At 38.6% G+C, this 12,902-nt stretch overlaps 1 protein-coding gene across 1 annotated transcript; it reads left to right on the forward strand.

The window, feature by feature from the left end:
- Positions 1 to 884: 884 nt before the first annotated feature.
- Positions 885 to 3,114, forward strand: LOC117628810 (probable aspartyl protease At4g16563). Its single transcript, XM_034361339.1, has one exon. It carries the CDS (start codon positions 1,060 to 1,062, stop codon positions 2,692 to 2,694), a length of 1,635 nt encoding a protein of 544 aa, XP_034217230.1. The 5' UTR covers positions 885 to 1,059; the 3' UTR covers positions 2,695 to 3,114.
- Positions 3,115 to 12,902: the final 9,788 nt, after the last annotated feature.

A 12,902-nucleotide genomic window follows, 5' to 3' on the forward strand; every position in this document is an offset into this window, starting at 1 on the left:
AGGGTTTCAATGGACAAGATTGTATACCTTTCAAGCGTGTTGTCTAGTGACTTTTACATAAAGTTGAGTGATAACCCTTTTTCTAGTATGACTTAAAACTTCACAGAGGGAGAGTAGATATTGCTTTAGATTATGTTTCCTCTTTGTTTCCAAGTAACTAGATTTCATTCAAAGATTCTTCATGGTTTAATTAACCTCTAAATATTATAGAGATAATTGGTCTATTGGTACTTTTCTCAACTGTGTTGAAAAGTCAATGTTCGACTCATATGTATTCGAAGAAGATACATATTTGTGATGAATTCAGTATCTAATTGTGGCTAGCCTTTATCATCGCACTAATACTTACCAACTCATGTCAGGGGTTTTGTGTCACAGACAATGCAAATTATTATTATTTTTAATATACTCTTTCTGAGTTATAAGTATTTTAATCTAAATTCAATATATTTTATCTTCGCAGATCTTTCAATTCTCTAAGTTGAGTTTTGACTTGTTTAATTTCATTATTAAGCATCTCCAAAGGAAGAAGCAAGAGTAGGCAAACCTTATTTGTCTTGCCACATCAGCATTTTCATGCTTTGAGAAAAGAGACAAATGGGTAGGCAAAATATACTTACTCTCCACAAGAAAGCAATATTGCCTACTTCAAAGTAAAGAGATATATTGAGCATCACCTGCTTTTTATAATAAAATATCATCTCCATTATTTCATATACTTTCTATAAAATATAATAGTAAATATAAAACATAAAAATAAATATTATAATACAATTTTACCTACTTCATATTTTGCCCAGATTAAAGCTCATAAACAATATTATTGATAAGATCAAATCTCAGCCTTAGGCTAAAAACATTTCATTTAAAAGTTGAAAGTTGAAAGTACAAGAAACCTTAGTCACTTATATGCTTATCCTACCAAGGTAAGCAAACGTTAAACAAGGCAGGCTCAGCTGATAAGTCCCTTATAAGTTGCCGACCCAGGAATTCAAGCCATCTTCCTAAATTACAGGTCCATCCATCAACCCCTCATTTTATTTACAAAACAAAGCCAGCATGCATTTAGAAGATAATCCTTTCCTCACATACACCTTCCAAAATTTCTATGACCAACAAATAAACAAATCCCCTTGTTTCCTCCCCTTTATAAATCCCCTTCTTCACAATTCTCTCTCTCTCTCTCTCTCTCTCTCTCTCTCTCTCTCTACTCTGTTTTCTTCATCCATGGCTTCTGCTCTGTTTCTAATACTCTGTTTTACACATTTCTTTCTTTCATCTTCACAACCACTATATCTCCCTCTAACCCACACGCTCTCCCAAACCCAATTCAACAGTACCCAACACCTCCTCAAATCCTCCACCACGCGCTCAGCCAGGCGCTTCCACCACCACCACCGCCGCCACAACCGCCAAACAAACCAAGTCTCTCTCCCACTCGCCCCAGGCAGCGACTACACTCTCTCCTTCACTCTCAACTCCAGCCCTCCCCAACCCGTCTCTCTTTACATGGACACAGGCAGCGACCTCGTCTGGTTCCCCTGTTCCCCATTCGAATGCATACTCTGTGAAGGCAAACCCAACTCCACAAACCCACCTCCCAAAATCCCCAAAAACGCCGCCGTTTCCTGCGACTCCCGCTCCTGCTCCGCCGCCCACTCCTCCCTCTCCTCCGCCAACCTCTGCGCCATTTCCCATTGCCCTCTCGACTCTATAGAAATCTCCGAGTGCTCCTCCTTCTCTTGCCCGCCATTTTACTACGCCTACGCTGATGGAAGCTTCATAGCCAAGCTTTACAAGCACAGCCTGTCGATACCCATGTCGACGCCTGCTCTGGTTCTGAGAAATTTCACTTTTGGGTGTTCCCATTCTTCCCTCGGCGAGCCAATTGGGGTTGCTGGGTTCGGCCGCGGCTTGCTTTCTCTACCTGCCCAACTCTCTACCTTCTCTCCCCACCTCGCCACCCAGTTTTCATATTGCTTAGTTTCTCACTCCTTTGACCAGGACCGAGTCCGTCGACCGAGTCCGCTCATTCTCGGCCCGTACGACCAGAAACAGAAGCGATTTGGGGACGGTGCTGGTGGGTCGGTTGAGTATGCCTACACCTCCATGCTCGACAACCCAAAGCACCCTTATTTCTATTCGATTGGGCTCGCCGGAGTTTCGGTCGGGAAAAGGGTTTTTCCGGCACCGGAGATTCTGCAAGGGGTCGATGAGAATGGGAACGGCGGGATCGTCGTGGACTCGGGGACCACTTTCACCATGTTTCCGCAGGGTTTCTATAACTCGCTGGTGGCTGAGTTCGACCGCAGAGTCGGGCAAGTTCACGAGCGGGCGACTCGGGTGGAGGATGAAACCGGGCTTGGGCCGTGCTATTATTACGAGAAGGTGGTGGACGTTCCGGCTGTGACGTTGCATTTTGCGGGGAACAAATCCAGTGTGTTGCTGCCTAGGACGAACTACTTTTATGAGTTTGTGGACGGTGGTGATGGGGCCGGGAGGAAGAGGAAAAAGGTTGGGTGTTGGATGCTGATGAACGGTGGTGATGAGGCGGAGATGAGCGGTGGGCCCGGGGGTATTTTAGGGAATTACCAGCAGCAAGGGTTTGAGGTGGTTTATGATTTGGAGAAGCGTAGGGTTGGGTTTGCAAGGAGGCAATGCGCATTGCTTTGGGACAGTCTAAACCAACGGTAGAGTTGGGAGTTGAATTTGGTTTGGTCAAGGTGGATTGACTTTGCTTACTAAGGTCAAAGGGGGTTGTTGACTTTGACTGCACAGGGGGTGGTCTGTAAATTCCTGTAAATTAGTCGGGTGTTATTTTCTTTTTCAATGAATAAAAGTTTAAGGGGGGATTGGCTACTCTCATCATCAGTATAAGGGCATATCTACAATTTCGAGTCGAAAGAACTTACGGGTGACACTCAATTGCTAGCTGTTTCCGATATGAATTTATGTAAAAAATTACAAATTGCAACAGAGAGGAAGAATAGAGATGAAAGAAATGTGTAAAGTTTGATATTTAAATATATGTGTAATTCAAGTCAATTTTTGACTTCTCCACAGTGAACTGGCATGTACTTTGCATAAACATTAAGCAAGCGGTTTAATTTCCAATTAGGATTTGACTTGGATCAGAAGCTTTAAGTGGGGAGGAAGCTTTGTCTGATTTCTCAATGAATGGCCATAGTTAGCCCGTAGGCCATATAGGACACCAAACTTAATAGAGGGTGGGCGCACCATAATTGTTGCTCATTATTGTTTGTTATGTCACATTAGATTTTCAGTCTCAATCATGAATAAGATAGAATCATATGTGCTCAACAGAAAAATGAAGAAAGAGGGAGATTCGAAGGTGTAACACTTTTGAGCGTTTCAAAGAAAAATATCATGAAGTAGAAGAATTTGAATGTTACAAGAATAACATTGTTTTATTATATTTTCATTCAATTATGTTCTGTCATATAGAAAGATAAATTATTACGACGTGATTTGTTGATAATAACAAAACAGTTATATGTATTATACAAATTTGTCTCCACCAAAGATGCCATCAAACGTTTAATTTGAGTACAATGAGTTTTAAGGCTTTCAAATTCAGAGCGTACACCCTTAGCCAACTCATGAATAAAAAGTCGTCATCAAATATTCAAATAAGAGATGGATGTGAATATCTTTCTTTTTTTCTTTCTTTCTTTCTGACAAGACCATTCATGATGACTCATACGTACTGATAGTGAGACAATTAAATTGCGAGTTACATTATAGGTTTTACAGCCATGCTTTCACGGATGTATACAATATATGTCTCTGCTTGCTTGGATAGTTGGAGGTAGTCTTAATCATCCACCAAGGCATGAACTGTTAAATATTTGCATATTGGCGACTTCCGTAGATTTTTTTTGTAAAATGCTACGGTTAACTGTGCTTGGTCGGAGGATTCCAAAAGTAGGGACTTGTGGTTCGAATTAGCTCTAGAATTATTGCTTTTATTTGATAAAATATATTACTAAATAAAGAAAATACTTCCCTTGTTATCAGGTAAATAAGAGTTTTTACATTCCTGTAAATAGTAGTGTGACATGTGTACAGTAGTTTTTCTTTTTGTTCTTTTGATGAATTATTTTTGCATATGTGTCAAACTATGATTCACAGAAAAGAAGAATATCTCCTTACCGGAAAGAAGGCAAATAGTATCCACTAAATAAACTATAATTTATAATATAGTGAGTCATTTATAGTTATACTATCTAAATACATGTTACTTGTATGTATCTACAATTACAAATCACCCACACGCACATAGATGAATAATAATTTATATTAAAACTTCCATAAAACAAGAATAACAAAATAATCCTATCTCCATTGCAACTAAATTTTTCCCCCTCATAAGGTGCTTTGGTTGGGTAGTGGTTTTACCAGCCCATCATATTCATACCTAACCTTTATAATGTTTTGTCAAGCAATGGAATCAGCCAATCATGCCACAGTAGAAAGAGTCCAAATGCTGCCTCATACAATTGTCTTTTTCTCCCTTCATGTGACACACATACGCACTCATAGTCACGTTCATTTTCCCTCCAAGGTGCATGTGACAAAATGGATGATAAAGGGAAGAAGAAAAAAAGAGTATGATATACAGTTTGCTGGAACCCTACAAATTACTATGGATTAATTATAATTTTGGTAATTGGAATTTAGAGTTTGGTTCAAAATTAATTTTAATTACCGTGATTTCAATTTTTCTGATTTCGTCACTGTACTTGCAGTCGTTAACAAATCAAGTCACATCTCTACGTCAGTTTAATTGCACGTGTTAAATGCGTGAACGGGCAAAATTGTATTTTCACCATTTAAACAATTAATAACTAAAATTTAAAAACAAACAATCAAACAAACAACAACCCAACCATTTCTCCCACCCTCCCATCCACCATCCCTATACCCAAATCCTTCCTCATACCACCCCACCATCATCCATAACCACCCAAACCCACCACCAGCCATACCCACCTACACCCCCCATCCACCATCCAAATCTTCTCCACCATTGCCAAGAATGTCTTTCAGCGACCTGTACACAATCCCAGGTTGCTTGTAACACCCAAACATGGTGTCACTCTTGCCAGTAGGATCGTACATTATTATTGAACATTTTTCACCCAAATTCACATTGTCAATCCCGGATTGAACAAACTTGCTGCAAAACGACCCCAAATCGTCTTCTTTCGATAAAAAAAAACCCCATCGAGAGTGAAATCTCGGTACCCGAAATCAACACAGACACGACTATTCTGCTTTTGAAGATTTATCTGAAGAACCGATGTTGTTTTGGGTTCTTTTTTATTTGTTTATCTCGGATTCTGGCTAGGACTTCAACTGGGTGCTCTGGGGTAGTTCTTTTGTAGCAGAGTTAAGGTTTGGAGATAGATGTGCTTTCAAGAACTGGATACACTGCTTGGACTGTGGGGTCTTCATCAGAGATGGGTGGCTATGATTGGATTTGGAGAAGACAATGTTGGCGCCATTACTATAATTAAAGATTCAAGATTCAAGATCAGTTGCAGACAGAGATTTGGGCTTGGGGGCGATGATAGTTAGAGAGAGAGAGAGAGCCATTACCTACCCACATGCACCATGATGACTTCAGATTTGGATGTTGGATAGGGGGTGTGGCTAGTGGTGGGTTTGGATGGTTATGAATGATGATGGGGCGGTTGGTTGCAGAGAGAAGATAAAGGAGAAAGGATTTAGGGATAGGGATGGTGGATGGTAGGGGTGAGCATCAAAACCGGAATACCGAAACCGATGGTCAGAAAACTTCAAAATCGAGGGCCGCCCTTCCTGCTACATATGCTACTCGTCGAGTGGAGTATTTTGTTCAACTACGACGAAGTCCAATTTGGACGGCAACTGTCCAGAATTTCACTTTGAAATCCGGCCAAACCTAGGTTCCAAAATCAATTTCTAAAACACTACAATTGACAGGACCTGCCTCGAATTTCTCAAAACTCGAGACAAATCATGTGGAAATTCCCGACATCACCCTGATGTCGGGCCCACTTCTAAAACTATATCTTTTTTTCCAAAAAGGAATAAGGGTACGAGACTTTCTACCGAAATTTCGGCAGAGTCACCCCTGTAAATTGAACATTCCCCAAATTTCAACCTATACAAAATTCACAATTTATATCCCAATAGGTAGCACGCACAATATAACTTCATGCATTTCACATAAACGGCCTCCAGTCCTCCGGTAATTTAAAGCAATGCAAACCAGCTACGCTATCAAATCAAATAAGGTTTTAAACCAAGCATATAATAAATCCCACCAACTTCAAAAATGCCTACTGTATCAAAGTAATTTAACTTCCCAATTTCCATCATGGGGTGTCTAACATCCAAACCCAAACACAAATAGTTTAAGGCATCAGCCCAAATCGTACAACGAACCAAAACGGATTTCAAACCTAACTGAACCATAATCCCACAATCACTACATTTACTTAGTCCAACGGAATAATAAATATATCTTGATCAAGTCTTGTTTTTATCCGAGTTTCAGGACCAATGACAAGGTCAACACTAAACTTAATAAAACAACATAAGTAACATTTAGCCAGCGGCTGCACCCAGGCACTACCCTAGGTTGCCAACGTACCCTTACTAAGGGATCAAGCCACACGTAGTTCTTCCTACTAAATCCCGATTTCAAACACATACAATACCTTTATTTATCTCTCCGTTAATCACATAATCTCCCCATATGCCGAAAATTCCAACGCCACATATGGGGTTTGTCATCATGCCGGAAAATCCTACGCCACGTGTGACCTAACCATCATATCATCTCCCCATACGCCAGAAATTCCAACGTCACGTATGGGGTCTGTCATCCTGCCAAAAAATCGTATGCCACGAGTGACCTGACAATCACATAATCTCCCCATACGCCGAAAATTCCAACGCCACATATAGGGTCTGTCAGCACGCCGGATAATCTACGCCACGTGTGATCTAACCATCATATCATCTCCCCAAACGCCGAAAATTTCAACGCCATATATAGTGTTTGTCCTCACGTCGGATAACTTATGCCACGTGGGACCTAACAATCACATAATCTCCCCATATGCAGGAAATTCCAACGCCACATATGGGGTCTGTCAGCACGCCGGATAACCTACGCCACGTGTGACCTAACCATCATAGCATCTCCCCATCCGCCGAAAATTCCAACGCTAAATATGGGGTATGTCCTCACGCTGGATAACCTACGCCACGTGGGACCTAACAATCATAGGGTGGTATTTACAGTGTAATCAATATCCGGGGAGGTACATAGGGTAGTGCCTATAGCACTTCAAACTGACACTCTAAACTCTTTTTACCTTTATAAATATATATAAATATATATATTAAGTTCTAAAGTTGTATAAGCCTCAACCACAATCTGGCATCCGATAATTTCCCAATTTAAAGCAATATATTAATATCCTAATCCCACATAATCAAGTTAACTCAACATCGTTCAAGACTTGCCACTAGGGTCATTATAATTCTCTTGGGAAGATGAAATTATCCTGTGAAAACTCACGGTCAACCAAGGGTCAAACTACCCAAACTTGGTCAAACGGGGCCCACGGGGCCCACAACTTTTATTCTCTGATCTAAGAGTTCCTATAGGTTTTACAAGGTTTAGGATACACTTCCTAAAAGTTTAGTCCGGATCGGACGGTTGGATCGCTCGCGACAGCACGATCGGACGGTTATTATAAACATAAACTTTAAGTTAGTAAATCAGAACATCCGGGGCTCCAATTCACAATCCGTGAATTCCTACACGATCCTAGAATTTCCTAGGTTAACATATATCAAATTCAAGACCATCCAATGGTCCAAACCTATCGAACCCGGATAACGGGTAATAGGCGATAACCGTTCGAGACTCAAACGGTATCCAAATTAAAATATGAGCACACATACGCAGTTGTGAGGACTAGGAGATTACATTGGGACATAGTGCCCTTTTTCTGCAGTGCCCAAAGCTACCAAAATTTCACTCATCCAAACCACCTGTAGACCCTTTATCTATATTTTCTTAATTTGGTCCCACCTTATGAATTCACTTTTGGCCTCGTAAGGCCATCTCCAAGTTTGGTCTATATCTCCAAGTTTGGGCTATATCCTCAGATATAGCCCAAAATCCCTAAAAACTCATCTTCAAGAGTGGGCTATATAAAGGCTACTAAAAATAAAAAATAAAAAAGGATGGCTACATGAAGGGCTCATTTCTAAAAATCAGGCCACATGTGGCCCTTCAGCTAGCTAGGGCCAAATAATTTGATGGGCTCAACTTCTTTTTATATATATTTATTTCCTGTATCAAATAGGCCATTGGTGGCCATTGATTAAAAACCGTTCAAATCAAGGGTCTGGAGCAACCCAGCAGCTAGCTGTTTTATTTTTCAATCTGAAAAAATGATTTTTTTTTAATTCTCAAAAATTCCTAAATATTTTGTATACATACCTACCTCATTCTTACATCATTTCTCACAACATATTATCACTCCTCAATTTCATCATTTTACATCACATTCTCTTCATTCGTTTACAAACTATCCTTCATCTTTTTCTATTTAAAAAAATTATTTCCTCCCATTGTTAGAAAAAATGGTCGGTACTTCGAAGAAATGCGGAAATTGGACTCGAAAGGTGAAACTCTTTGCTTAAAAGTCTCCAAAGATAGTTTCAAGGGTACAAGCCAAACTTCTGACAGTGTTTAGACGTGTGTTTCTCAAAAATACTAAGAGCTTTACGAAGGCACCGCTCTGACGTCGAGAAATCATGAAAGTTGTAGCGGTCAGTGGAAGAAGCTTATATTTCCGAGCATGAACAAATGGCATCAAGCTTTGAAAAAGGCTGAGAGGAGACATCTAAGCAGAGCCAATGTCCTTGACAAAGTAAGTGTTTTTACTAGTTTTATTTTTAACTACATACTTTAAATTTATTTAATTTACTTTAATTATATTTTCTCGCAACGCCAAGTAGTGTGGAGAAGTTCTATATGGAAGATGTCAAAAAAGCCTTTAACCTTCACCATTTTTGGGAAATTTGTAAAGGTTGGGTGGCATTTCAAGATCCACCAAAAGAAATTTTGGTCCTACACAGGTGCGAATAAATTTGCCCGTTAATTTAGATGAAGATAAAGAACCATCTTCGATCACCAATGAAGATCCTTATTCAGCTCAAACACCCATTCCTAGGCCTATAGGACGAAACAAGGCCAGAAGAATGAAAGAAAAGGGCAAGGAAAGGGAGGATAAGGTCGATCAAGAGGAAGAGAAGAAGCGGAGACATGAAGATATGGTCCAACAAAGGCAAGAAGAGATGGATGGGAACATGACTAGGGTCAACACCACAAACATGTCTCCAATGAGGAAGGAGTTTTCTTACTCGAAAAAGAGAGAAATTCAGGACCGACACAGCATACGGGAGTTGTTTCCGAATTCGAATTCAACATCCAACTATCATCCTACAATGCCGGGAGAAGATGATGATTATTTTTAATTGTTAAGTTGTTGTTTCTAAATTAGTGTTTAAGTTGTTTTTAAATTAATGTTTAAGTTGTTGTTTTTAAAATTAATATTTAAGTTGTTGATTTTAAATGAATTTTTAAGTTGTTTTTATAAATAGTAGTTCAATTGAATTAACTAATAAATTTATATTATGTACTAAAAAGTATTAAAATATTAAATTTAGTCCTTTATTAACGAAGACGATTAAAATATAGTCTCACACTACTTCTTATAAAATAACTTTTTAGACGGCTAAATATACCCCTCCCCACTTGGAGATGGCCTAAGCATCATTACAACTTTGTCCATATTTTTCAACTAATTATACGATAGCTGGTTGTTGGTGTAGTTCAATAACATAGGCCCGACCTTACAATATTCTGACTTTTTTAATAATGATTTCGAGCAGTACACGTGGACAAATAACAAGAAAAGCCGCCGCGACCCGCGAACTTTATTTGAAGCTTGAGCATGACGTGATCGTATTTTGTCGTTTCAGAAGAGCTGAAAGCCTGTCTGAGAGATTGGGTACAGCTAAGCTACCGCTGTCTCCATACGTGTTCTTCTAGATGCTTCTTCATGATTATCATCCCACACTGGGCCCAGTGACAACGAACACACGCTTCCACATTCTAAAATACAAATAAAATATGTAACCAAACAAATACAAATAAAACCAACCAAAATATTTCGGGATTTTTAAATACTTTAAACAATTCATAACATTTTTTTCCTTATTTTTCATTCACATGGGGTCCACATCAGCGAAAAGACCAGTCATTCCAAGCCACGTATGTAGTTAATGGCTATGTTAACATTATGATTAACGTTAGGGATAATTTATAGGATTTTTAGGAATTTGTGTATGAGTTTGTAAATGTCCAATAAATCGTGTATGAATTTGAAAAATATCTAATAATTTAGGGGCGTCTATATAGTTAACCCAATAAATTATTTGTGTTGCCATCTCTGTCTTTTACTACGAAAGAGTCTTTAACTGGATTTAAATTTTCAGTCCATGAATTCAAATAATAGTTACTGTCTACTCTGGTTCTTTAGGGGTCAAGTCTCTCGAATTTATCCTCTAGGTCATGCTTACTTTATTTATCCGCCTTGTAAAAAAAAAAAAAGTTAAAATTTCGTAGAGACGAAACAACGGTCTAATACTACGAATATCAATATTATCCCCAACTAATATATTAAAATGCATTTTCATAACGCACCTAGTAGTGTAGCACAAGAAAACTTCTATGATGTGATGCACATGTGGTTCGTTGCCTTCCTTTAAAATGTACGCTATGTGAACAACACATACTATCATGTGCACTACTACATTATTGCGCCCAAGTGTGCGTGAAGGGAGGATAGGAGGAAATCTGGGCAACCAGCAAAGGTTGAGGAAATCTCGACATTCGACATCGCAAACTCACCGACTTAGAGAGAGAATGAATCAATAGAAGAAGAAGGTTGGACATCCACAAGTTGCAAATGGCAATGTTGCTGACATGACAACACTGGGAAGAAGAAGACATTGCGAAGAAGATGATATCATTGTGCCCTAAGATAATACGATGAGTTTTGGTGTTGGCCTCCTTTTAGTGAAAAGGAGAGTTTCCATGGGTCATGCTCTACTATATGACCCATACCCAACAGATTATATTTATATTTAACTAATAAAATCATTTAGGCCCTTTAATTCATTTCCAACAAATGTTAATTTTTTTTATTTATTACTTAGTAGTTTCTTCGCATGCGCTTTCGCGCCTATGAGAGGCTTTTTTTTTTTATAAAAAATTTTAAATTTTATTTTAGAATTAAAAAAGATAATGGGTAGTTGTGTTCCATAAAAAAAAGGATTCATTATTTGATTTTTCTTTTAATTTTAATTTTCTTTGATATGAAAAAATGTGAATTTATGATATTATCCTCATTTAATTAATAATTTCAATTTTTAATGTTTGCATTAACCAATGACATTTTCTGATATTTTGAATGTTTCACTATTCTCTGCCTTTTGCTTTATATATATATATATATATATATACAGTCCTGATCTCTTGGACCCCTATAGTCCAAGAGATTTATGATCACTCACCGTTGGATGTAAATTCAACGGTTGACTTGAATCGGGTAATAATCATTTATGTCATATTACATTTATATATATCATTTTAAACCATTAGATTAATATCCAACGGTGGGTGACCATAATCTCTTGGACTCCTGTGGTCCAAGAGATCGGGACTGCTATATATATATATATATATACACGAAGCACGAAGTTTAAAAGGGCAAAACGTCAAACACGAAGTTTAGATACATGCATAACAACAATGCATTCCTCCACGAAACCCCAAACCAAGAGGAAACTACCTTCTTCCCACCCCACCCCAAACCAGAACCGCCTCAAACCCACACCAATCAGCCCCACTCGACCACCCTAGTCACACGCCCACCGCACCCCACACCTAACACCCCACTAACAAACTCAAACCTTATACACTGCTTCAACTTGTCTGAGTTCTAAATTCAGTTTTAGGGTGGTGGGTTTTGAATGTTTATTTTTTCTTCCCTAAATTCAATTCTATGAACATGCTTTGGAGTGGGAATATGTTTTTTTTCACTTTGGGGGCTGTGTGTGGTGGGTAGCGCTGTTCCAATCACCCAAGTTTGGTGGTTCCAAATAATCTGAGAAATTACAAGTAATTACAGGCGGTTATCACTCATGGCCACATCCTCTTTCAGGGAGTAGTTTTTCTTTTTTGGCTTTCCTTTTTCCAAGTGTCTTATGCTTTCTGAATTTATTTTTCTGTCTGTTTTTTGCTTGAGATTCTAGTTTGTTTTCTTCATTTTTGTTTGTGGTGTTAATTACTTCATATACTTGTTCTTAACTCTCGTATAGTGCATGTCATTTTATTTTCTGCTTGTTTGTTTTGCCCTTTTTTTTTCTTTGAGATTTAGTTTTGGCAACCCTTTTTTAATTTTAACTCTTCTCTCTAATAGTTTTCATCTTGTTTAGCATTCTAACAAAATTTTCTTTTATTTGTGGTGTTGATTGCCAGGATCATTCATTTGTTCGTTAATCTTGAAGAACCATAACGGCCACCTTTGGTAGATAGTGTAGCAGTTCCAAGCCATTTTTAAAAGCAGTTACCAATTGGTTGTGACATTGTAGTTGGTGCTCTTGCAATTTATCCTAATCGCTGCAATTGGTCTTGCCTGTTGGTTGTTGTTGATGAGCAAGCTTCACAATGGTACTCTTTAGTTGATGTGATTGCTCACTTTATTGACTACATAAGGTGGTATGAGAATGTGGTATAAAAA

Source organism: Prunus dulcis, chromosome 5 (assembly GCF_902201215.1).
Source record: "Prunus dulcis chromosome 5, ALMONDv2, whole genome shotgun sequence".
NCBI lineage: Eukaryota > Viridiplantae > Streptophyta > Magnoliopsida > Rosales > Rosaceae > Prunus > Prunus dulcis.